The following is a 25,355-nucleotide window of genomic DNA, read 5'->3' as shown; positions in this document are numbered from 1 at the left end:
TGCTATGTTATGCTGTGATCAAGAGTGACATTTTTGGACATTCTTGCATCTTCCGACATTTTTTTATGAGCATTTCTGAGGGAGTTGCAATTAATTAAAAAAAAAAAAGGACTTCAAAAGAGCTCCAGAGAAACAGCAACAAGAAACCAGGCTGAGTTGCCTCGACTCAATTTGCAGTTTCTAATTTTAGTGTATGCAATTTCCTATACTTGATCTTTTCTCTTTTTTTTTTTTTTTTTTTTTTTCTTAACCCACTGACCACAAACCATGAGGAAATAAGGACCCACCCTGGTTGAAAGGCCAGCTGCGTAGACGTGGGCGTGCATGTTCTATTTGTGCGTGGGCACTGCACACTGTGCAGCCACCCTTAAAGCCCACATCACTGCTGATTTGGAGCAGTTTAAGACTGGGGAGGCTGTCTGTCACCTTCTGCCATTTAGCAGCACAACTTCTGCATTCTCCTCCCACTGCAACAACATCTGCACACAAATGCGGACTACCTAACGTGGATATACTGTAGCACCCACTCAGTGTGCGCTGTTGTTGACGTTTTTTTGTCCGATGGAAACTTTCCCCTCCACATCAGCCATGGCAAAGTGGTTCATGCACACGCTGCATGTGTTGATGCTCCTGCAGAGCACTTGGAGTAAAATGTCCGTGGACGTGCGAGGTGCCGCCGTGCGTCCGAGCGGCCACTCTGCGCCGGAGCAGCGCGTCTTTACGCACGCAACCATGGCCACCGTCAGCATGCTGCAAGTCTACGAGAGATACAGCAAGGACCCACGCAGCCACAACGAGGGGAACACCGTGAGAAGCTTCACAGCTGTCCCGAGTGAGTCCTCACTGCACATTTACTGCTGACACCATCAAATTAATGGCGCGATTTACGGGACAAGCGGTATAAAGTGGATGGATTTAAAATGATGCATTGGAATCTGCTGCATGGAAGTGCTGATGATAAGTTGTGTCTGGAAAAATGCCGACTAAGTGATCGCAGCATATCATAGCAACGTGCTCCCTGCTCTAAGTTATGTCATGAAATGCAACCTTATACCCAAACAAAAACAATGCATGATTTATCCGGGAGAGTCTTGATACTAATTTCCTTGACTTAGCCACGCAAAAAGAAGTTGTAGCTCTCTGTGTTTTTTTCAAGTTGTAGAATGATGTCTGGAGTACCCGATAGTTTGACGTTTCTGGGAACGCAACTGACAGATAATTAAAGTTCAAAAGTTAAAGTACCAATGATTGTCACACACACACGAGGTGTGGCGAATTTATTCTCTGCATTTGACCCTTGATCACCCCCTGGGAGGTGAGGGGAGCAGTGAGCAGCAGCGGTCGCCTCGCCCGGGAATCATTTTTGGTGATTTAACCCCCAATTCCAACCCTTGATGCTAAGTGCCAAGCAGGGAGGAAATGGGTCCCATTTTTATAGTCTTTGGTATGACTCGGCCGGGGTTTGAACTCACGACCTACCGATCTCAGGGCGGACACTCTAACCACTAGGCAAATCTTTTTTTTGAGAACGTATAGGGCTAGATTCCATTGTATTGTTTGATATTTTTGCTTGTATCTGCTTTTTGTGGTCTCCTGCTGGCGCCACTATGGACTGGACTCTCACACTATTAACTAGATCCACTATGGACTGGACTCTCACACTATTATGTTAGATCCACTATGGACTGGACTCTCACACTATTAACTAGATCCACTATGGACTGGACTCTCACACTATTATCTTAGATCCACTATGGACTGGACTCTTACAATATTAGGATAGATCCACTATGGACTGGACTCTCACACTATTAACTAGATCCACTATGGACTGGACTCTCACACTATTAACTAGATCCACTATGGACTGGACTCTCACACTATGTTAGATCCAGTATGGACTGGACTCTTACAATATTATGCTAGATCCACTCGACGTCCATTGCACCGGTTGCCCAGGGGGGGGGGGGGGGGGGCAAGGTTTCTCATTGTCCCATTGGGTTGAGTTTTTCCTTGCCCTGATGTGGGATCTGAGCCGAGGATGTTGTTGTGGTTTGTGCAGCCCTTTGAGACACTCGTGATTTAGGGCTATATAAGTAAACATTGATTGATGATGTAGGCCCTTGCGTACACAGATAGTTCGCACTCTGTTTGCTGAACAGTAGCCATGTTGGTTTGGTGGTATTGTTGCTTTTCTGCGATTGCAGAATATTTTAGAACCTCGACAAGAGTAATGGCACGCCTGACATGAGCGAGATAATCGTTTTGTCCATCGATGGCGGGTCAATCCGTTGAGAAGTGGTGCAGCTATTACGTTGCGTTGCTGAAAAATGGCATATAGAGGACTGGAAACGATCCATTCAATCCAACTTTATTCGTAGAGCACCAAGACATACTGAAAGGCACAGAAACCAAGACAACAAGGTAGAGCTAAAATACAATTAAGACATAAAAATGTGGATGAAAAGAATAAATTAATAATAAATTAAATAAATAAATTATAATAAAATTGAATCCTAAAAAACTAAGCTATCGCCAAACAACATACTATGATGCTTTAATAGACTATATGATCTTTAAAGGGTTTTATGTGAGTCATCCACTAATTTAATTTTTGTTTGACACATTTCATCCTCAAAAATACATTTTATGAAGTACAAAAATCCAATACACCAGATTTATAAACTTTGATCATACTGACAGACGTTGGATCGTGTGTCATTTGTGTGTCGTTGCAGTAATGTTATGGTTGTGTTGTTGTGTAAGCATGCGGTTTATTTTATTTTAAATGTGTTGAATTAAACAATATGTCAGATTCAACATGTAGGAAGAAGCACAACTTATTTTACCCCATATGCATGTATGTCCACTTGCTGTGTTAGGGTACCAAGGTAACACATGTGTAATAGTAGAGTCAACAAAAGAAGATGGCCTGTTTTGTAATAAAAAGGAGTTTGGTGATCTTGTATATTCATATTAAAATGTTATGCAACGTGCAGTGCAGTTCTACAAAACCCAAAACCAGTGAGGACCCCCGACTTAAGCTGTACGTCAAGCAAGAATGGGAAATAATTCCACCTTAAAAGCTTCAAAAATTGGTCTCCTCAGTTCCCAAACGTTTACTGAGTGTTGTTAACAGGAAAGGCCATGTAACACGGTGGTAAAAATGCCCCTGTGCCAACTTTTTTGCAATGTGTTGCTGCCATTAAATTCTAAGTTAATAAAAAAATAAGTTTCTCAGTTCAAACATTAAATATCTTGTCTTTGCAGTCTATTTAATTGAATATAGGTTGAAAAGGATTTGCAAATCATTGTATTTTGTTTTTATTTACGATTTACAGAACGTGCCAACTTCACTGGTTTGGGGTTTTGTATATTGCAAACTGCTACCACAAAATAACTATTGTTGAATAAATCCACCCACAATTAAGCGCTACATCTTCATGCATGTCAGTGTTGTGAAGAATGGGGCTTTTTAAGTCTTTGTTAGTGGGTTTGCCTGCAGTAGCCATAAAAGTAGAGGTGTTAGACAAGAGGCTATTATTGCATGCAGGCGGGCACAAAATAAACCTTGACGGAGCTGTTTTCTCATAAGTATTTCCTCGTGCTGTAAAACTGTTAAACGCAGACAATGTTTATGTTCCAAGTGGGGCTGCGGCTATCGATTTTTCTAGAAATTGAGCAATTTATCGATTAGTTTGTTCGATTCATCGAGTAATCAGATAAACCACACTTTATATCCTCAATGCATATTTTAGTCAAAATAGTCGTAAAATAGCAAAAATAGTTGAAATAAACATTTATTTTTCTGCTTCCCATAACATTCATTCTTTTAATTTAATAAATGTACATTAACATTGAAATTGCATTTCTAACGTGTGCATTCATCAAATATAAAAAAAAATAAAAATGCCACACAAATCACGGCACCCACACAACACCGGTCTCATGTGCACTCCATTGAAAATCATTTTTGCATCTTTAAAGTTCCGGGCACTCCATGAAATTGATCGATTTAGCTGTTTTAGAAAAAAAAATAATCGAGTTAATTGATTAATCATTGCAGCCCTAGTTCCAGGTGATTTAGCGGAATTACTCATATGACACAAGGTCACAATGTAAAGTGTGTCTGCAGCTTTAATGCTAATGAGCTGTGTTTGTCTACAGTGTGCATCTCCAAGAATCGCTATTTTATCCATTTTTTTACATATAAAATGTAACTAGATTTAAGTAGATTCCATATATCATGTATATGACGCCACGTACGGTTGCAGACTCAGCCGGCCAAAACACTTAGTGAGAAAACAAGTACTCAAGCGGCACTCAGTGTGGACTCAGTCGGACTGTCTCTAGGTAATGTTGCAATGTTCAATCCCAAGAAAGAAAGTATGCCTTATAGAAAACGCAACAACTTACAGTAAGGCTCCAATTTTCAAAATACGCTAGCTCAATGCTAATTTACATTGGATTTGCTTTAGACATGCTACTGATTAGCAAAATCAATTTTAAATGTCGATTTCAACACCTCCAAATTTGGTAACGAAAACTACAACTGAAATGTATGTTACAATCAAACAGCTGCTGTGTAATAAGTACAATACTTAAAGTTTAAACACTTTGTGTACTACACTTAGCTTAATGGCAAAGACTACTCCCTCTACTGTAAAATATTTGCGAATGAGACTCAGAAGTGTTAAAAGTGGTTTTGGCTTTTAGTTAGATGGACTATTATTGTCAAGGTGACAGAAAAAATTGTCCATCATAACTCAGCATGAAGAGTTATGGCAACTTCAACTCGGAAAAACATGCTGGAAACCCATAATAGTAAGTTCAGTTAACTTAAGAAAGTAAGTCAAGGTGGGCCCGCAATGTGACGCCACACGCAGTGTTGAACTTTGAAAATCTGATCAAATAAGTTCAACCAACATATTTTTTAGTACTCTTAATTAATGTTTTCCAGTGAACAATACATGACACAGAAACTTGAGTCAAGTCAATAAGTTTATTATATATATTCCATGACTCAGTGGGTGGAATGGGCCTCTTGTAATCAAAAGGTTAATGGTTCGATACCAGCTGGAGAGCTCAGTGTGTGAATGTGTGTGTGAATGGATGAATGTGGTGTTTAATGTAAAGCACTTTGCGTATCATCTCAGCTGCGCTATACAGACCATTTACCAAGATTTGCAGTTGTAGGAACTTGATCAAGGGAATTCAGCCAACTTGTGAAGTATCTTTCTTGAGTCAACAGACTGAATGTTTTGAAGTGCAATATACTTGACACTAGGTTGACCCAACTTAACTCAGTCAAAGCAACGACATGACTTGACTGAGTTAAGTTGAGTAAACAATGTTTTCAATGTAACATTAACTGCAGTTATCTGTTAAATGTTACATTAAAACACTTGATTTGATCATTACACAAATTAACGTTTATTAACACATAAACACACAAAAATACCGTTGAGTGCTGGTATCGATACTGCGAGTAAAAATGTAAAAAGTAGCCAGTCTGATGTCTTATCTTTTCTGACGTATATGTGTACAACCACACCAAGTAAGAACTACAAACCATGCTGGGATGGCGAGTGCGAGACCCTCTACAGCGCCTTCCTCCGGGCTCCCTATGGCCCGGAGGCTAACAATTCAGCCACTGCCCTTCTTTCCACTCTTGGAAGGAAGAGGCACCAGCGCTGGAAAGAGGCAGTCCACTCCATCGACTTCTCGCACACTAGCCGTATCGCGTGGAGCACTTTGAACAACTTGACTGGTAGGTCTGAGCGCGCACCCCGAACATGCCCCGTTACCGCAAATGCTATTGCAGCACAGGTTGTGAAAAACGGGGCATATACCGGGATAAATCGAGATTTTTCCCGGGCGGTGCGCCAGGAAACTGCAGACCTCTGGAGGACAACAACATCTAGCGAGTGTAACATCTCCGGTGAGTTTTCACCGGAGGAGTTCACAGCTGCCCTCCAGTATACCAAACCAGGCAAGTCTGCTGGGCCTGACAACATCTGCCCAGAACTCGTGCTCCACGCTGCCCCTGCAATGAAGTCCTGGCTGAGAGTTTTCCTGTCTTCTTGCCTGCGCCAACTCCGGATCCCCAGGATTTGGAGAAGGGCCACTGTTGTCGCTATCCCCAAGCCGAACAAGCCAAAGGATGACGTAACGAGCTACAGACCAATCTCGTTGCTCTGCGTCCCCTTTAAAGTCCTCGAGCGCCTGATTCACGCCCGTGTCGAGCCCATCATAGACCCCCACCTCCCCCGGGAGCAGGCGGGTTTTCGACGTGGGAAGTCCACGGTGGATCAGGTCGCCCTCCTTACCCAGGACATCGAGGACTGCTTTGAGGCGAAAAAGAAGGCCGGTGCCGTCTTCATAGACCTGACTGCTGCCTATGACACAGTCTGGCACCGCGGCCTCACCTGCAAACTTCTCCGCCTGCTTCCAGACAGGCACATGGTCAAAATGATCATGGAGCTTGTCTGGAACCGCAGCTTTACTCTCACCACCAGTAACGGAGATAAAAGCAGGTTGCGGCGCCTGAAAAATGGCGTCCCCCAGGGATCTGTCCTGGCTCCCCTCCTGTATAACATCTATACATACGACCTGCCTGCCACAGTCTCACGGAGGTTCGCATACGCAGACGATCTCGCGCTGCTGCACTCCGACAGGGACTGGCAGGCCTTGGAGGGAACTCTAAGCCAGGACATGGAGACTTTAGTGGCTTACCTCCATAACTGGAGATTGAAGCTCAGCGAATCCAAGACGGTGACACAAGCTTTCCACCTATACAATTGGGAAGCGGATCGTGAGATCAGGTTCGAGGTGCGGAAGCCGGATGGGGCTTCCCTTACCCTATGCCGGCCTCGTCCTACACCTGAAGACCCTCGTCCTGACCCTAAATACCTTGGGGTCACCCTGGACAGGTCGCTCACTTTCCGTAAACACCTCTTGGCAACACGCAAGAAACTCAACACCCGCGTCTCACTGCTGAGACGGTTGGTCGGGTCCGGTTGGGGTGCCGGGGCAAGAACTCTGCGAACAGCAGCACTTGCCCTGGTCTACTCAACTGCTGAGTACTGCGCACCTGTCTGGGCGCGCAGTGCTCACTCTAAACAACTTGATGTCCCGATCAACGAAGCCTTGCGTGTTATCACTGGATGCCTGCGCCCCACCCCTGTGGAGCTACTGCCCATCTTAGCAGGCATCCAACCCGCTGAGCTTCGTCGCCAAGGTGCTGTAGCAACTCTGGCGGGCCGGGCAAACATGGATGAGAACCACCTGCTCCATGAAAGGCTCACACTCTCCTCAGAGCCAACGCCCCGCCTCCCCTCCAGAGACCCACTGGTACCAGCCGCCCTGAAGCTCCTGCAGCAATGCAGTGACAACAACATCAGGGCGGCTCACTGGGCGAATCACAAATGGAGCACGGACCTGGAGCATACCATCTCCTCCAGACTCCGTGACTTCATACCTGACACCGGCTCAATACCAGGCCTCTCACTACCACGAGTGGCCTGGGTGAGGCTTAACCGCCTCCGAACTGGTGTCGGTCGCTTTCGCTCAAACATGTTCCAGTGGGGCTTAGCACCTAACGCGACGTGTGAGTGTGGCGCGGAGGAGCAGACTGCCGACCACGTGATCCTGCGTTGCCCGATTTATCGTGCTCCTAATGGTTTGCGTGGCCTGGCGGACCTGGATGACTGCTCGGTGACCTGGCTCACTTCTGTGTGTCCTGACATATGAACGGGAGGGCCCCCCGGGCCTGGGGTGGTAAAAGGCATAGACCCTCGGCCTCAGGTCCGGGTGCCGGAAAACAGCTGCCCATACGATGAAGAAGACCACACCAAGTGCTGCAAACCTCAATCAAGCTATAGCCTCTAATTTAATTTCACCCTTTAAGTACAGAAGTTGGGCAAAGTTAGAAGCTATTTTTTCTATATATATATATAATGACATATTTAAGTTTCTGGAACTTATCAGCAACTACTGTGCATTTCTAGCGGTTTCCATTCAGTGCAAGTCATGCGAGTGAGGTAAGGACAAAAAAACGTAGCGTGGAGAGTTGAGCAACAGTTCATGTGGAAATACAACATATTGAGGGTTTTCTTGATGTCTACATATGCATACACTACAGTAACAAACTGTTATGTTTCTCTCTTTTCCACCCCCCCCCCCCCCCCCCCCAGAAGCGTCACACGGAAAAGAAATGTTGCAGTTCAATTTATCGTCCATCCAAAACTCTGAGGTCATCCTCTCTGCCTCCTTCCACTTCTTCTACACACGTCAATGCCACCGTCTGTGGCGTTCCCGTCGCCGTCATCCTCTGGTCCTCTTCCATGAATTGTTGTCCAACAATCTGCTGGGAAACGCCACTCTGAGCTCCTTTAAGAAAGGAGCCTGGCAGTCAGTGGACGTCACAAGCGTAGTCCAACAAGGCAAAGATCGGGTCATCATGGTGGAGTCCGATTTCATTTTAGCAGGAATGCGACAGAGGAGTCCCAACGACCACGAGCGTCTCTCTTCGGACATTATGCCTTTTTTAATCCTCTACGCCGATGACCAGGCCATAAATGAGCCCAACAGCGTGGCCGCCACACTCCAAAGGTACAAACCTTTAAGAGTGGAGGAAGATGCAACCGCATCATCCTCAAGAATCCGAAGGGAGCTCCATCACCAAATCCAAACCAATGACATACCAGAGGTCCAGTTCGGCACCTTAAAGAACCACAAACTGTGGCAAAGCACTTTTTTCCCTGGCAAATCCAAAGCCAAAGCAGGAAGGAAGCAGCACCAGGAGGACCGGGAGGCCCTGGGCAAACAGCAGGTGCTGAGCTTTGACGAGAGGACAATGAAGAAGGCCAGGAGGAGACAGTGGAGTGAGCCCAGGGTTTGCTCAAGGCGCTACCTCAGGGTGGACTTTGCTGACATTGGATGGAGCGAGTGGGTTTTAGCGCCAAAGTCATTTGACGCCTACTACTGCGCTGGTTCTTGTGGATTCCCCATCCCTAAGGTGAGCACCTTTTGACAAACTGAAATGAGCTAAACACGGTGAAAATGTTCAACACAGTCTGATGTGGGAAGCTGGTTGACCTGGGATTTCCTCAATAACAATCCATTGACACACTCTTCATCAGAAACACTTAAAGGGAAACTGCACTTTTTTTTTGCAATTTTGCCCATTAAGAACACGTTTTTTCTTATCTGCATATTCTAAATAGTGAAAAACTGCTAGTAAGAGGTGGTTAACAATACAGGTAAGAGGGATACAATCTATTCCACACATATATATATATATATATATATATATATATATATATATATATATATATATATATATATATATATATATATATATATATATATATATATATATATATATATATATATATGAGAATCGCGATTCGAATTTGAATCGATTTTTTCCCACACCCCTAATATATATACATATATATATACATATATATATATATATATATATATTAGGGGTGTGGGAAAAAATCGATTCAAATTCGAATCGCGATTCTCACGTTGTGCGATTCAGAATCGATTCTCATTTTTTGAAAATGGATTTATTTATTTTATTTAAATTTATTTTTATTTTTATTTTTTTTAAATTAATCAATCCAACAAAACAATACACAGCAATACCATAACAATGCAATCCAATTCCAAAACCAAACCCGACCCAGCAACACTCAGAACTGCAATAAACAGAGCAATTGAGAGGAGACACAAACACGACACAGAACAAACCAAAAGTAGTGAAACAGAAATGAATATTATCAACCACAGTATCAATATTAGTTACAATTTCAACATAGCAGTGACTAAAAATCCCTCATTATCATTAGACATTTATAAAAATAAAAAATAAAGAACAATAGTGTCACAGTGGCTTACACTTGCATCGCATCTCATAAGCTTGACAACACATTGTGTCCAATATTTTCACAAAGATAAAATAAGTCATATTTTTGGTTCATTTAATAGTTAAAACAAATTTACATAATTGCAATCAGTTGATAAAACATTGTCCTTTACAATTATAAAAGCTTTTTTCAAAAATCTCTGCTTGCATGTCAGCAGACTGGGGTGGATCCTGCTGAAATCCTATGTATTGAATGAATAGAGAATCGTTTTGAATCGGGGAAAAAAATGGTTTTTGAATCGAGAATCGCGTTGAATTGAAAAAAAATCGATTTTGAATCGAATCGTGACCCCAAGAATCGATATTGAATCGAATCGTGGGACACCCAAAGATTCACAGCCCTGATATATATATATATTGATTTCACAGAGCGTAGCAACGGTAGCGTTTGTTGAAATGTGCTGTGTAAAATCAATGTCATCAACAACATAGAGAGCACTTTTTATGTTTGCTGACTTTTTGAGCGTTATCATTTACCATGTTTGCTTAACGAACATTAAACAATAACTTGCGATGTCTGCTCTCACTGGGATGCCGACAAATGGGATGTTTACATCTTTCAGGGTTTGCGCTCTCCTTGTGCTAGTAAATACAGAATAAGCGTCAATCCTCAGCCGAAGGAGTGTGTGCAAGCCGATGTCTCACAACGCCAGAAAAGTAGATCCTTGGTGTTAGCTCTTACATTGTTGGCGGTTTTTGGATGTTTTTTTGGAATGCTTTATAGGCCAAATAGATGAAACCCATTACTTAGACTTAGACAAACTTTGTTGATCCACAAGGGATATTGTTCCACACAGTAGCTCAGTTACAAAGGATGGAAAGTGTAAGGATGGAAAGGATAATGCAGGTATAAAGTAGACTAAAAATGTACCGTAGTAGCAATATAAAATATAATATATATGTAATATGTTTACATTACATTATGTTTACATTACCTGCATTGTTAGCCGTTTTGAACTTGCCGTTGTTTCCTATTTACAACGTGCAATAAAGAGAAAGACTTGTGTTTTAGTCTCACCTAAGGATTGTGGATGTAGGGCAAAATTTTTTTTTAAAAGTGCAGTTCCCCTTTAAACACTTTTTAAGTAACATTTTCTCCGTCACACTCATGTAATAATAATAATAATAATAATAATAATAATACAAATAGGCTCCAGGTCACTTGCCATCCCACGGCGGACAAGCAGTATAGAAAATGGATTAATTAAACTAATTAAACGACTATCAAGCCTAATTGGTTTTGTGACTAAGCTTTTAACTCAAAACACTTGTCTCTCAAATCAATTTATTGAAAGCAATAAAACTGGTGCTTGGCCCCCAAAAAGAGCACAATTTTAAAATGTATAATGCATTTTTCTTAAACTAACTTTCACATATTCTATAAAAAATTAGACCATAGAGAGTACTACTAACAACTATAGCGATGTTATGAAACAATGTAATAATAATATACAGTATTTACCTTGGAGAGTGGACTTCCACTGTATTTCTTTCCAGCTGCTTCTCCGTCAAACACACCATCAGCAGCTATTCAAATTTGTCATGTGATAAATGTCTGCTGCTTAGAGATTATATTTAGACTCATTCTGCTTCAGTATGGTGCAGACTGGCAGTGATACGCTCAAATTGCTTTGCCAAGTTAGCAACCCGCTAAGTCATGTTTTTGATGATTTCTTTTTTTTATTCAATGAATATCATCCACTTTGTCTTCTCAGCACTGTCCTTCGTACTCACTTTGTTCCGTCCCATGGTTAGAAAAACCAAGTCATGTCCATATCTAGCTATATTTTTACGGAGTTCACTGTGACATTTGCGACGCCAACTACGGGGATGCTCGTAATTCAAATGTGTAATTGCATCATTGAATGAGGTTGCTAGATACGCAGCCGAATTCAGCTCGATCGACTGGGCTACTCCAAGGAATTTTAAACTACTTTAAACTACTAGGGGTTGAGGTGCTTTGACCATAATAGCTGAATAGACAAGCGTTTTGTCAATAACAAGTCTCTCACCAACACATTTTACACAGAAATTAGGCTATTTCAGGAAGAAGTACGTCATAACTGCGTACAATATCATAACAAATGGCAATCATATGGTTATTGTCAGTACTATCAGAAAATAAACTCTAAAACGAACTACAACCAACACTAGCAATGGTTTTACTGGTGAAAATAAGTAGAGCATGCTTAGCAGCCTAATGTACGCCCAAAACTAAAGAGGAGATATTTCACCAAGGTATGCTTATAGGCTACTGTTTCAAACATTTCAGATTGCCATATAACTTAGTACATGTAGTCCACAATATGCAAACACGAATGAGGAATTACTTTATCATGTGATTTGGCTGTCTCCATACGTTTCACATTGCTGTGACAGCCGTGCTAATGTTGGAACCCATTTCCTCAGCGTATCAGCATATTGAGAACGAAATAGGCACTGACACTACCCATATCCACATAGGTTTTATTTGTCGAAAATATATTTTGCGCTGTCAGTTCGACTACACATCGACATACAGGCTTCCGGGCATATATTTTCCCTGTTAGCCTGTATGTCATTGACCAGGCAAACATGATAAGCATTACACTAGGACAGGGGTCGGCAACCCAAAATGTTGAAAGAGCCATATTGGACCAAAAATACAAAAACAAATCTGTCTGGAGCCGCAAAAAATTAAAAGCCATATTACATGTGTCATGAGATATAAATGTAATTAAGAGGACTTAAAGGAAACTAAATGACCTCAAATATAGCTACAAATGAGGCATATGCAATATGTACATATAGCTAGCCTAAATAGCATGTTAGCATCGATTAGCTTGCAGTCACGCAGTGACCAAATATGTCTGATTAGCACTCCACACAAGTCAATAACATCAACAAAACTCACCTTTGTGCACTCATGCCCAACGTTAAAAGTGTGGTGGACAAAATTAGATAGAAAAAGTGGCATAAAACACGTCCTAGAAAGTCGGAGAAAGTTATACATGGAAACAAACTATACGGCGAGTTCAAGGACCGCCAAAATTAGTAGGACAAAACGGCGCTCGCCAAATACTCGAATCAGTGAAGCATGTTTAATATAAACAGTGTGATTTGTAACAATTAGCGAGGTTTATGTCATGTTTGTCCTCCCACAGAAAACATTCTGAAACAAAAAAATTGATTTTTTTCCCCCTCATCTTTTTCCATTCTTCATACATTTTTGAAAAATCTCCAGAGAGCCACTAGGGCGGCGCTAAAGAGCCGCATGCGGCTCTAGAGCCGCGGGTTGCCGACCCCCGCACTAGGAGCTATGCACCATCACACTAAGCATTCGTTGCGCGAACATATTAGCTTTGTTAGACAAGGTCATAGACTGAATTGGACAATAGTTTACATACGAAATGTCCATTTCCATTTACTACAAGTAATAAGAAAACGTAAATGAGGAAATTAGAGAGTTTTGCGTCAGATGAAAAAATCTTCTCCCCCTTCAATTGTCTCCCTCTTTCAAAGGCATCCCCGATACAAATCCTCGTTTTGTTCCTGGCTTGGTCATGAATAAGTTGAGAATCGTAACAACGCCTTTTAAATTTACTAAGGTCTGACATGTTTAGTAACTTTACCATTGGCAGTAGCTAGACGAAGAGGGCGGTGCGTAACTGTCATCCTGGATGTGACACACTCACGGACCTTCTAATTGGTCAAACGGTAGAGAGCGGGGTATCAAAATGAAAACAATAACAAGTTTGAAATTTTGAAATGAGCATATCCCGGCTGAACCACTGTTATCAGTTATAGAAGTATTCCAAAAGAACATGATTTATTAATGCCTTTTGACATATCAGGGTCATTTAATGATGACTTGACATTGACAGCCTCTTCCTGCTTACTCCCCCTAAGGTGGTACGTCCGTCCAATCACGCCACCATCCAGAGCATCGTCAAAGCTGTGGGAATCGTGCCGGGTATTCCAGAACCATGCTGCGTACCAGAAAAGATGAGTCCTCTCAGTGTGCTTTTCCTGGACCCCACTAGGAATATGGTCCTCAAGGTTTACCCGGGAATGTCTGTGGATACCTGTGCCTGCCGGTAGGAGCCGAGATCACCCATCTTTTATTTTTTTTCCTTCCTACAAACTGCCGTTCAGCGATGACAAGAAGAATTTTATTTTTATGACTCCTGGAAAGCTTTGGAGATGTCAAAAACTGAATCACATAACATTAAGTTACGTCATATCAACTTCCATCCATCCATCCATTTTCTACCGCTTGTACTTAACTAACCGTATATATATATATATATATATATATATATATATATATATATATATATATATATATATATATATATATATATATATATATATATATATATATATATATATATAATTTAACACCTCCCATATAACTACAAAAAGTTATTACTGCATGAGAGGTAATGATTGTGTGTTTATTAATATCTGCATTTTTACAGCGAGTTTGTGCCTCAAGCTGCAACACAAAGAAATAACTTGTGTGTTGCTGCCACCTGCTGTGCGTTTTTAACATTGCAGGGGCTGCAGCAATGGTGCTTGCTGAAACTATTCATTTCAATGCATTGATAATTTTCTATCCAATACAATGTGTACAGTTTTTCAATATGTACAGAAAATAGTATAAAACTCTAATTGTATAATCACATATTATTGCAGTAATTTAATTTGTTGCTTATACTGTAATCTGACGCTTGATTAATTCTACGGTAGACACAGTGTGTGTGCTTATCAAGGTAATAAAGTAATTTTAATTTACATGAATTAAATCGTGATTATTTACTTTAATTAGATCTTTTTTGTTTTTGTTAAATTAGCACAAAAAAAATTTACATTTACAGTATAAACAGTGGGTCGGAAGTGACCCATCTAACATTAGTTTACAATTATAAAATCAAAATACCAGACTTTAAAAAAAAAAATTTTTTTAAAGTTGAGCGTACAACATTTACATTGAAAATATAAATAATTAAATAAGAAATTGTATGATTTTAATAATAACTCATTTTAATTTAAATAGTTATAATAAAAATTAATCATTTTCAAACGATTGATGATTATGCATGGGAAGAGAAGCCGTGGAGTTTTGAACAGTTTTTTCTTTAGTTTGATTTTCCCTGCTGTGTTTATTTCAAAGCCAGCATTATTTCATGTTTTCATGCCAGTGGATTTTGTCATTGACATCCATCATTTAAAGCCCCCTCAGTGGGAACTTTCAAACGCATGAATGGACCACTGAAAGTGATCTTGGTTTTTGGGGCCGGGGGTTTGTGTGTGTGCATTTGTTTTTACAAAGCACTGCATGAATTCAACCAAGGCTGAAAGACAAAAACGCAAGAAGATAGGCCGAACTTTGGCTTGATCCCCAGAACCCACGGTCATATATTCACTCTTTATGACTTACAGAGTTCGGAGCTGGAGTATGAAATCTGCTTTTGTGTCAATCACTGAAAATGTATCATTTGGATTGGTCAAAAAAGTTCAAGTCGGTTAACAAGGAAGACTTATCTAAAGTAGCTGTTTTTAATAACGCTTTAATTACATGATTGGAATATTTAAGTGAAAATACACAAAAAGCATGTAAAAGAGGATGTATATTTCAGTTCGGTAATAAAATCCTTATATGATGATAAGAGTCTTAAGAAACTATTGAAAGTCAAAAATGATTCCACTTTGTGTTTTTTGTTGTTGTTTTGTGTAGCCTCTAGTCACATTTTGCTAAAAGGGGTGATCTAAAGCTAGAGCTAAGTGGGGTTAGCAACTAACTTGAAATTATCCTAAATATTTATGAATTCAATAATGACATACTTAAAACGTAGTCACATTGTTTCTACATTCCGTCCTAGTCTATGGGCTAGCCAAACTATCTTTACATTAGCTCAGTTAGCCTCTACAAAAAAGAAAACAAATGTGATGTAAACCCCGTTTTGACAAGTTTTTATGGTATTTGTTCAAAATAAATCCTATTCGCAGATTGACAAAAAAAATATCAAAGTCAAGGACAGTTTGTATTTGTTTTGTTGTTTTCCGTAACCTCTAGCCACATTTTGCTCATTGGGGTTAACAACTAACCTAACATGTTCCTAAACAATCTCGGCTTTATTAAAGACGTACTTAAAAAGTAGAATCACATTTGTCGCTTAATTCAGTCGCCTTCCATGTACTAGTATAGTAATCGCCAAACTAGCTTCAGATTATCTCAGTTGGCATCTACAAAAAAGAAAACAATTGTGATCTAAACCCGTTTTGACAAGCTTTAGTTTTATGTTATTTGTTCAAAACTAATATTATTACAGCATTGACAAAAAATATCAAAGTCAAGGATAGTTTGTATTTGTTTTGTTGTTTTCAATGACCTCGAGCCACATTTTGCTAATTGGGGTGAGCTAAAGCTAACTGGAGTTAGCAACTAAATTGAAATGGTTCTAAAACATTTTTAATCCCGTAATGACATACTTAAAAATTTGAATGACATTGTTTCTTCATTCAGTCTTCTTCAATGGGCTAATACAGTAGCTGACTAACCTTTTCATAGGCTAACTATGGGCTAATAACTGCTTAACAAGGTTTAGATTAGCCTGGTTAGCATCCACAAAATAGAAAACAAACGTGATGTAAACCACTTTGGTAAGTTCTCATGTTTGTTTAAAATTAATATCAAAGCATTGGCAAAATAAGTCAATGACATTTATTATTTGTTTTGTTGTTTTGTGTAGCCTCAAGCCCCATTTTGCTAATTGGGGTGAGCTGAAGCGAGAGCTAACTGGAGTGTGTTAGCAACTAACTTGAAATGGTCCTTAAAGGTTTATGATTTCAGTAATGGCCTCCTTAAAAAGTAGAGTCATGTTGTTTCTTCATTCAGTCTCTTTCAAAGGGCAAGTAACTACCAAACTAACTTTAGATTAGTTCATTTTCCCGTAGCTGAGCCAAGAAGATGAGATCTCATTTGTGTCTTACTTATATCTCCCAGACATAACAGAGCACTAATGGAGACCAAAGTAGTTTTCTCATTCTTCGCAAATGTGTCTCCTGAGAAATAAGTCTCACAGTGAGCACTGTGAGAGATCTCAAAGTTGTCTAACAGACACAAATGAGAAATGAATGAGCTGGTTTCCAATATAAAATTACAGTTAAAGTACCACTGATAGTCACACACACACGAGGTGTGGTGAAATTATCCTCTGCATTTGACCCATCCCCTTGTTCCACCCCCTGGTAGGTGAGGGGAGCAGTGAGCAGCAGCGGTGGCCGCGCTCGGGAATCATTTTGGTGATTTAACCCCCAATTCCAACCCTTGATGCTGAGTGCCAAGCAGGGAGGTAATGGGTCCCATTTTTATAGTCTTTGGTATGACTCGGCCGGGATTTGAACTCACGACCTACCAATTTCAGGGCGGACACTCTACCCACAAGATCACTGAGCAGAGCAGAGCAGCTTTATTTGTCCATTCTTAACATGTACAAGACACATAAGAACTGAAATTACATTTTCGGCACAATCCCGCTAGACGGGACCGCCAACGGATCAGCCACTTAGGGCGCTCCAGGCTTGTGTATATGTCTCAATTATGTCTCAGTGGGAGATATAGTTGGTGTGTCTCTCACTGCTCACTATTTGAGTTCTCAGATGTGTCTCTTTTCTATCTCAGTAAAAAATAAAATTGAGTAATGCATTTTAAATGGCACATTTTAACTAAAGTATACCTCAATCATATCATGCCAAAATTTTTGAAAATAATTAATTCAGGCAATATGGATATATGGTCAGAATGGTTTATTGACATCCTATTCTACCTAATGTGTTGATTTCTTACACACACACCATATACTGTAACTCATTGACTACAATTCCGAGATCCAAAACTTAACCCTAGCAGCCATGATATGTTCAAAAGACACTTTTTGAGACCTTTTAACGTGCATTAGCTTTCTAGAGGTTAACTGATGACACAGTGGTTAGTGCTTGTGCCTCACAGCGAGAAGGTCCTAGGTTCAATCCTGGGCTCAGGTTCTTTCTGTGTTAAGTTTGCATGTTCTCCCATTCTCCCAGCCATGGGTCAGCTGATTAGTAAAATTGAATTGTCCCTAGCGTGTGAATGTGAATGGTTCTCCATCTATCTGTGCTGGTCCTGTGATGAGGTGGCGACTTGTCCAGGGTGTACCCTGCTTTTAATGATCCCATTTGTCTCAGACATCTCATTTCATTCTCGCTCAAATGCCCTCCTTTGTCTCAGTGATGTCTCTTTTTAGCTTTTGCATTTGTTTCTTATCTCTTGCTCCTAAGCATACTTGCCAACCCTCCCAATTTTTCCGGGAGACTCCCGAATTTCAGTGCACCCCCCGAAAACCATTCTCCCGAATTTCTCACGATTTTCACCCAGACAACAATATTGAGGGCGTGCCGTGATGGCACTGCCTTTAGCGTCCTCTACAACCTGTCGTCGCATCCGCTTTTTCATCATGCAAACAGCGTACCGGCCCAGTCACATGTTGTATGTGGCTTCTACAGACACACGTACACTACCGTTCAAAAGTTTGGGGTCACCCAAACAATTTTGTGGAATAGCCTTCATTTCTAAGAACAAGAATAGACTGTCGAGTTTTAGATGAAAGTTCTCTTTTTCTGGCCATTTTGAGCGTTTAATTGACTCCACAAATGTGATGCTCCAGAAACTCAATCTGCTCAAAGGAAGGTCAGTTGCGTAGCTTCTGTAACGAGCTAAACTGTTTTCAGATGTGTGAACATGATTGCACAAGGGTTTTCTAATCATCAATTAGCCTTCTGAGCCAATGAGCAAACACATTGTACCATTAGAACACTGGAGTGATAGTTGCTGGAAATGGGCCTCTATACACCTATGTAGATATTGCACCAAAAACCAGACATTTGCAGCTAGAATAGTCATTTACCACATTAGCAATGTATAGAGCAGGGGTGTCAAACGTACGGCCCGAGGGCCGGATCAGGCCCGCGAACAGGTTTTATCCGGCCCGCGGGATGAGTTTGCTAAGTACAAAAATGTACCTGAAATTTTTGAATGAGAGTAACAGCTGTTCTAAATGTGTCCACTAGATGTCGCAATAGCAATTCTCTGTATCTTTGTAGATGATGCTACATATGTACAAAATAAACCACTTATGTTAGTACATCAGTCAAAGAAAATGATCAAACTACATATATAACATACTGTCATTTGATTTTGATATAAGTTTTGTATCTTGATAGATTGAAAATTAACACCAATGAGTTGACTGATGAACATTATCACAATGTATTCAGAAAATAAAAATAACGACAAATAAAGTATATATACTATTAACCGCAATAGGTAATTGAAAAAAACAAAAAAAAACAACATTATGATTTGTACAATATCAGAATGTGTTTGTACTATTTTCAAACAAAGAAAATAATCTGAAGTTGTCTTTATTTTTAAGTTATCGTGCCATGATTTTACCAGTCCGGCCCACTTGGGAGTACTTTTTTCTCCATGTGGCCCCCGATCTAAAATGAGTTTGACACCCCTGGTATAGAGTGTATTTCTTTAAAGTTAAGACAAGTTTAAAGTTATCTTCATTGAAAAGTACAGTGCTTTTCCTTCAAAAATAAGGACATTTCAATGTGACCCCAAACTTGTGAACGGTAGTGTATTTTAACAGTTGAATGTTCAATTTTTATTGCATTTTCTGGTTGACACAAGCCCATTTTGACGTCGCACAAAAGAGTGACATGGGTCCCCACAGTGAAAAACTATAAAGAATGCAATCATGTTTATTTAAATAGACATTTTTGGTATTGTTTCCGCTGTTCTTGACACTTTCACCCTTGAGTTGGAAAAAAATACTTGATGGACAGCAGTCTGTGTGTAAGTAACCTCACAGTTTCCAGGACCTCCCTCATTATCGCCGTCAAGTGTTTACAGAGTCTTCATTAGCAGCCAGCCCTCTAATGATAACAAAGCTTAAAATAAGTCATCAATGGCCGCGATAAGCATGGCTGTGCTACTATTTTGGTTGACACGAGTCCCCGTGTTTATTCTTTGGAGCATGGGAATGGACCTCACTGCTATGGTCCTTTCATTTGGGTATCTCCTTTGTCCAACATTACCACCACAAAGCAAGGAAGTCGTTGGCCTAAAAAGAGTATCATTTAAAAATGCACAACTCCAGAACATTCTTGTTTCAGGTCTGTTTGAGTCTGGTGCTTTCTACAGGCTCCTGCACCTGCAAGCCACTCGGTAATGACATTCAAAACGAGGAGGTCCTTAGAGGATTTCACTTCCAGCAGTCAGAGGTGGATCTTCTGGAGGAGGAAGACATGGACTCAAGGATGGAAGACCTCCTCGGAACCATGAAAGAAGACTTCCTGAGGAAACTCAACCTTTCCGATGTGCCGCAGGAACACGGAAAGATTTACCCTCCTCAGTTCATGATGGAACTCTACAACAAGTATGCGTCCGACAGCGCGGCGATACCTCAGTCGGATGTCATACGAAGCTTCGGTGTCCAAGGTTCGCTTGTTTAATATCATGATGTTTGTCTGGTAAAGCTGTGATCCAAAGTGAAATATCTTTACAATGCATTAGAATTTATTGGGGGCAGCAATATCAGTCTGGACGGGCTAGTTTTTTACTATTGATGAATAAATATAATTATGTTTATGTTAACATTGTTGGGCAGGTAAAGCTGGGTGTGAAACTTGAGTGGTATTTATTAGGGTGGGTCAAAAAGAATTGTTTTTAAATTAGTGGTGATTCTTATTTGTAACGATTCTTAATCGATTAAAAAAAAAAAAATTTTGGTTTCTTTTAATCTGTCCTGTCCAGCCACTCAGACGAATCATATAGTTGATGGAGATGTCCATATCTGCTGTACAGATCTACTTTAGAAAAGAGAAGTGTGGGATATTTCTCCTGTTGCCTTATTTGTATTTGACTTTATTAAATGTTTGGGTCGATTTATTTTTTTAAACAAAACCTGTTTTCTTTTTAGTAATATAGACATTTATTAGAGCTGTTTAAATGTTTTATAGAGGAATGTATTTAATAATAGAACTGGGACCCAGTGTTATTAAAAAGTATTGATTTTAAATCGAGAATAGTTTTGAATCGAATTTTTACCCCCAAAAATCGAAACTAATCGAATCGTGTGGTGCCCAGAGATTCACAGCCCTGTATTTATTAAACTCTACATGGTCAAGAGGGATGAGGTGGTTGATAAACAAAAGGGTGCTAAGGACAGACCCTTGGGTAACACCGTATAGCAAGGAATGCCAGCTGGGATTTTAAATTGAATTAAATGAGTTACCTTTTAAACCAGTTATTGGGTTTATCGGAGATCTTGGTGATAGCGTAGTGGTACACATTGCAGCCTTTCATGCAATATCTATGGCTCAAATTTCAATATGATTTATTATCAGTTATTAATTGCAGTGAAGAGTGGTTAATTTTGAGACACTTGTGATTTAGGGCTATATAAATAAACATTGATTGATTGATTGATTAATTGTAAAACTATTGTCACACCATCACCACAGTGCAAATTAAAGAATACTGTGTAAGTGTGTGTGTGTGTGTATATAAGTATATATATATATATATATATATATATATATATATATATATATATATATATATATATATATATATATATATATATATATATATATATATTTTTTTTTTTTTTTTTTTTTTTTTTTTTGAAGAATGCATTCAGGTTTGTGATCTCTTTGACCCTGTGTTTGTATCCCCTGATTGTTTTTTGTTGAAAATATATTTTGAGAGTAGTAAACTTTCGGAACAATTTATGTTAAGTACAGAGGACATCAATACTCCAAGATATAATGATTTAATCCACCGAACATAAAACTAATAATGTCCTCATACCTACAGTATAACATCTTGTTGGTTGATGCTTAGAGGGCGTTAACTTTCCAATATGTTACACATCACATCTCGCCTTCCTACGGCTTTTAGGACGTTATGATGAACTTTGCGTATACCCATGTAACACGTGCACGTGCATTAGCTCTGTGTGTTGTTAGCTAATGACAGCGATTTGGATAGCAAACATTAGCTATCATTGTTTATATATTCTATCGTAACAACAGCATGACTGTACATTGTAACAGTAGTTGGCAACACGTCATTACTCAACGTAACAGTATGACTCAAGGTGTCATAAAAGAAATAATTATAATAAACCATCACACGGCAAAACACAGGGCAACTACTACTACTACCAGGATTGTAAATAACAACTCCAAACATGAATTTTGAGCAATTGTTCACAAAAGGTTGGCAAAAAGCATGCTGTGAGAATCGATCTCTTTGCGGCGTATATTTCATTCGATATTTAGAGTTAAGGTTGTTTTCATTAGTCCCCAAAAAATGGACCAGAGTTAGAGATGTCCGATAATGGCTTTTTTACCGATATCCGATATTCCGATATTCCGATATTGTCCAACTATTAATTACAGATTCCGATATCAACCGATACCGAACGATACAGTTGTGGAATTAACACACATTATTATGCCTAATTTTTTTGTGATGCCCCGCTGGATGCATTAAAAAATGTAACTTTACCATGAATTGATTAACGTGGACCCCGACTTAAACAAGTTGAAAAACTTATGCGGGTGTTACCATTTAGTGGCCAATTGTACGGAATATGTACTGTACTGTGCAATTTACTAATACAAGTTTCAATCAATCAATCAAAAACAATGTTTTCCAAAATAAGAGAACAACTTCAACTCCAGTTATGGAAAAAAGTGCCAACATGGCACTGCCATATTTATTATTGAAGTCACAATGTGCATTATTTTTTTAACATGCTTTAAAACAGCTTGGAATTTGGGACATGCTCTCCCTGAGATAATCCTGATACCCATTACAACTATGGGAAATACTATACTTTGACTTTCACAAAGTGCATTATTTTTTATTTTTTTTAAACATGCCTCAAAACAACAGCTACAAAAACAATGAAGGCACACAGCTTCAGTCCAGAGTGTACTGGACTACGTCCGTGTTTTACCGGATATGTACCGCTCCGTACAGCGGGGTTTTAAAAAGTCATTAATTTTACTTTTTGAAACCGATACCGATAATTTCCGATATTACATTTTAAAGCATTTATCGGCCAATAATATCGGCAGGCCGATATTATCGGACATCTCTAACCAGAATCAAATGTTTTCTTACATTCTGACACTGGAATGTACACCGTTTGTTTTTTGTACACTATTGTTGTACAATATTGTTCACTTAAAATGTACAATATTTTTTTACACCGAATTACTGTTGATATAAAAGTATTAATTGGTATTTTCTGTAAAATTCTGGTACCTGAGCTGCCAGTTTTTTGCTGTAAATCTACTGATGTTTTTTTGTTTGTTTGTTTTTTGCCGCGGACAAGCCAGTCTGCTGTCTGCAATTTTCAGCCCCTGTTTCGAAATTTTTTTTTTTTTAAACACCTGTTTTTGGTCATTTATTTAGTTGGTGATTTTCGTTTTTGTTATATGAAATATGAAATTTAAATCAAACCGTTCTTTAAAATCTGGTTATTGCTTTTTGGCAAGAAAAAATATAATTTTTTTTCTTTAATTCTTTTGTTTTGTATTTCAAAATGAACCATTTGCTTGTTGTTTTTCAAGTCCCATTCATAAAATGAAAAAAATCAATGACCAAAATATACACTGGCCGCAATATTAGTCACCCTATCTGTGTTTGTTGTGATGGAGTTTGCACCGAGATTTTAGTTGATGGGATTTAAGATAGTCAAACCAAAGTATTAATTTTTTTAATGAATAATTTCAAGATACTGTATATTTATAAGCCCTGCGTAAATGTACTTAACGATGTAATATCCTAATAAAAGGTTTTACTCTAATAAACCAATCAAATTGGCCCTGCGGCTTCTCTGTATATTTTGATTTCCTCTTCAATCCACAGTTATTGTTGAGCATGAATGCACTGACCTCTTCCTATCTCTCTTGCAGATATCACCCATTCTGTGACAAACGGCACAGAGTGGAGATACAGGCTGCTGTTCAACATCAGCATTCCCAGCCATGAAAGGGTCACCACTGCTGAACTACAGCTCTTCTTCCTCCCGGATGCTAGGTCAGAGGCCACCTTCCACAGTTACAAGGCCTCCGTCACTGTCTACACAGGCCATGAACAGAAATCCATGCCTCAAATACTGGCTTGCAAAGAGTTGACCAGCTATCAGAACATGTGGGCAACGTTGGACGTCACCTTAGCGATGCAGAATGGCGTCATTTTGGGCCACGGATTAACTGGATTGGATGTAGTGGTGGAAGGGAATGACTGTAGCGGCGATGAAGGCTGTCTGAGCATGAGCGTGTCAGTCGGAGATAACACTTCGGCAGCTTTGATCGTCTTCTCGGACGACTTTAGCAGCAGGCGAAGGGAGGCCAAAAAAGAACTAAGAGAGATGATGCTCCATGAAGAAGAAACCATCTTCTTCAACAACTGGAACACAGAGGGTCAGCTCACCAACCAGATTCCAGGGGCTCAGCATCGCCGGAAGAGGAGAAAGGCAGAAAGGGAATACTGCAGGCGAACGTCCCTCAAAGTCAACTTTAGAGACATCGGCTGGGACAGCTGGATTGTGGCGCCTCCGGAATATGACGCCTTTGAATGCCGGGGATTGTGTTACCACCCGCTGACGGATGAATCCACCCCGTCCAAGCACGCCCTCATCCAGACGCTGATGAACATAAGAAACCCCAAGAAGGCTAACATGGCTTGTTGCGTTCCCATCAAACTGGACCCGATCACCGTCATGTATCAGGAGAACGGACGCCTCACGATTAGATACTTGTATGAGGAGATGAAGGTGGCAGAGTGCGGGTGCAGGTAGTCAGAAACAATGCAACTGTTATTTCTGTCGGCAGCACATTATTATTACTACAAGTACACATCAACAGTACAAAATAGGGCTGTCAAAATGAATGATTTCATAAATCATCATTCAGAATCGAATTAAAAATGTTAACACAATTAACCCACCTGCAGCACTAAACGACTCAAACCCCTGAAACGTGGACAGTTTGTCCTTGTAGCGTAATGACATGTGTAGTGACATGCTATAGAAGTAAACAAGTCAATATGGAGGACTAATCAGTACAAAAAAACATGACGGAGAGTTTACTGACGCCAAATGTTATGCACACTCCGCTGGAAGTAAGGGTTTTATTCCGGAGTAAAATAGCACATTCATCACACAAAAGGAGTCACATGTCCACATGTGTCCAACGTGGATAAATGTTTGTTTAGAAAAAATATGAACATTGTTATGTTCATACAGTATATACCAGGGGTCGGCAACCTTTACCACTCAAAGAGCCATTTTGGCAAGTTTCACAAATT

The 25,355-nt window shown here is 39.8% G+C and overlaps 2 protein-coding genes across 2 annotated transcripts; both read left to right on the top strand.

Annotated features, from left to right (window-relative positions):
- Nucleotides 1–432: 432 nt before the first annotated feature.
- Nucleotides 433–14,204, top strand: LOC133654960 (growth/differentiation factor 10-like). The gene is made up of 3 exons (XM_062054834.1): nt 433–832; nt 8,196–9,019; nt 13,826–14,204. Exons 1-3 carry the CDS (start codon nt 562–564, stop codon nt 14,015–14,017), a joined length of 1,287 nt encoding a protein of 428 aa, XP_061910818.1. The 5' UTR covers nt 433–561; the 3' UTR covers nt 14,018–14,204.
- Nucleotides 14,205–20,110: 5,906 nt separating this feature from the next.
- On the top strand, nt 20,111–24,915 carry LOC133654958 (growth/differentiation factor 2-like). Its single transcript, XM_062054833.1, has 2 exons — nt 20,111–20,465; nt 23,960–24,915. The coding sequence occupies exons 1-2, from the start codon at nt 20,111–20,113 to the stop codon at nt 24,844–24,846; spliced, it is 1,242 nt and encodes a 413-aa protein (XP_061910817.1). The 3' UTR covers nt 24,847–24,915.
- Nucleotides 24,916–25,355: the final 440 nt, after the last annotated feature.

Source organism: Entelurus aequoreus, linkage group LG08 (assembly GCF_033978785.1).
Source record: "Entelurus aequoreus isolate RoL-2023_Sb linkage group LG08, RoL_Eaeq_v1.1, whole genome shotgun sequence".
Taxonomy (NCBI): domain Eukaryota; kingdom Metazoa; phylum Chordata; class Actinopteri; order Syngnathiformes; family Syngnathidae; genus Entelurus; species Entelurus aequoreus.
This window is presented reverse-complemented; position numbering and strand designations above follow the sequence as displayed.

Excerpts from the sequence above, each read along its gene's own strand:
- LOC133654960 (XM_062054834.1), top strand. The coding sequence starts at position 562 with ATGGAAACTTTCCCCTCCACATCAGCCATGGCAAAGTGGTTCATGCAC. Across the intron at positions 833-8,195 it reads AAGCTTCACAGCTGTCCCGA|AAGCGTCACACGGAAAAGAA; the intron begins GTGAGTCCTCAC and ends CCCCCCCCCCAG. Across the intron at positions 9,020-13,825 it reads GTGGATTCCCCATCCCTAAG|GTGGTACGTCCGTCCAATCA; the intron begins GTGAGCACCTTT and ends ACTCCCCCTAAG.
- LOC133654958 (XM_062054833.1), top strand. The coding sequence starts at position 20,111 with ATGCACAACTCCAGAACATTCTTGTTTCAGGTCTGTTTGAGTCTGGTG. Across the intron at positions 20,466-23,959 it reads ACGAAGCTTCGGTGTCCAAG|ATATCACCCATTCTGTGACA; the intron begins GTTCGCTTGTTT and ends TCTCTCTTGCAG.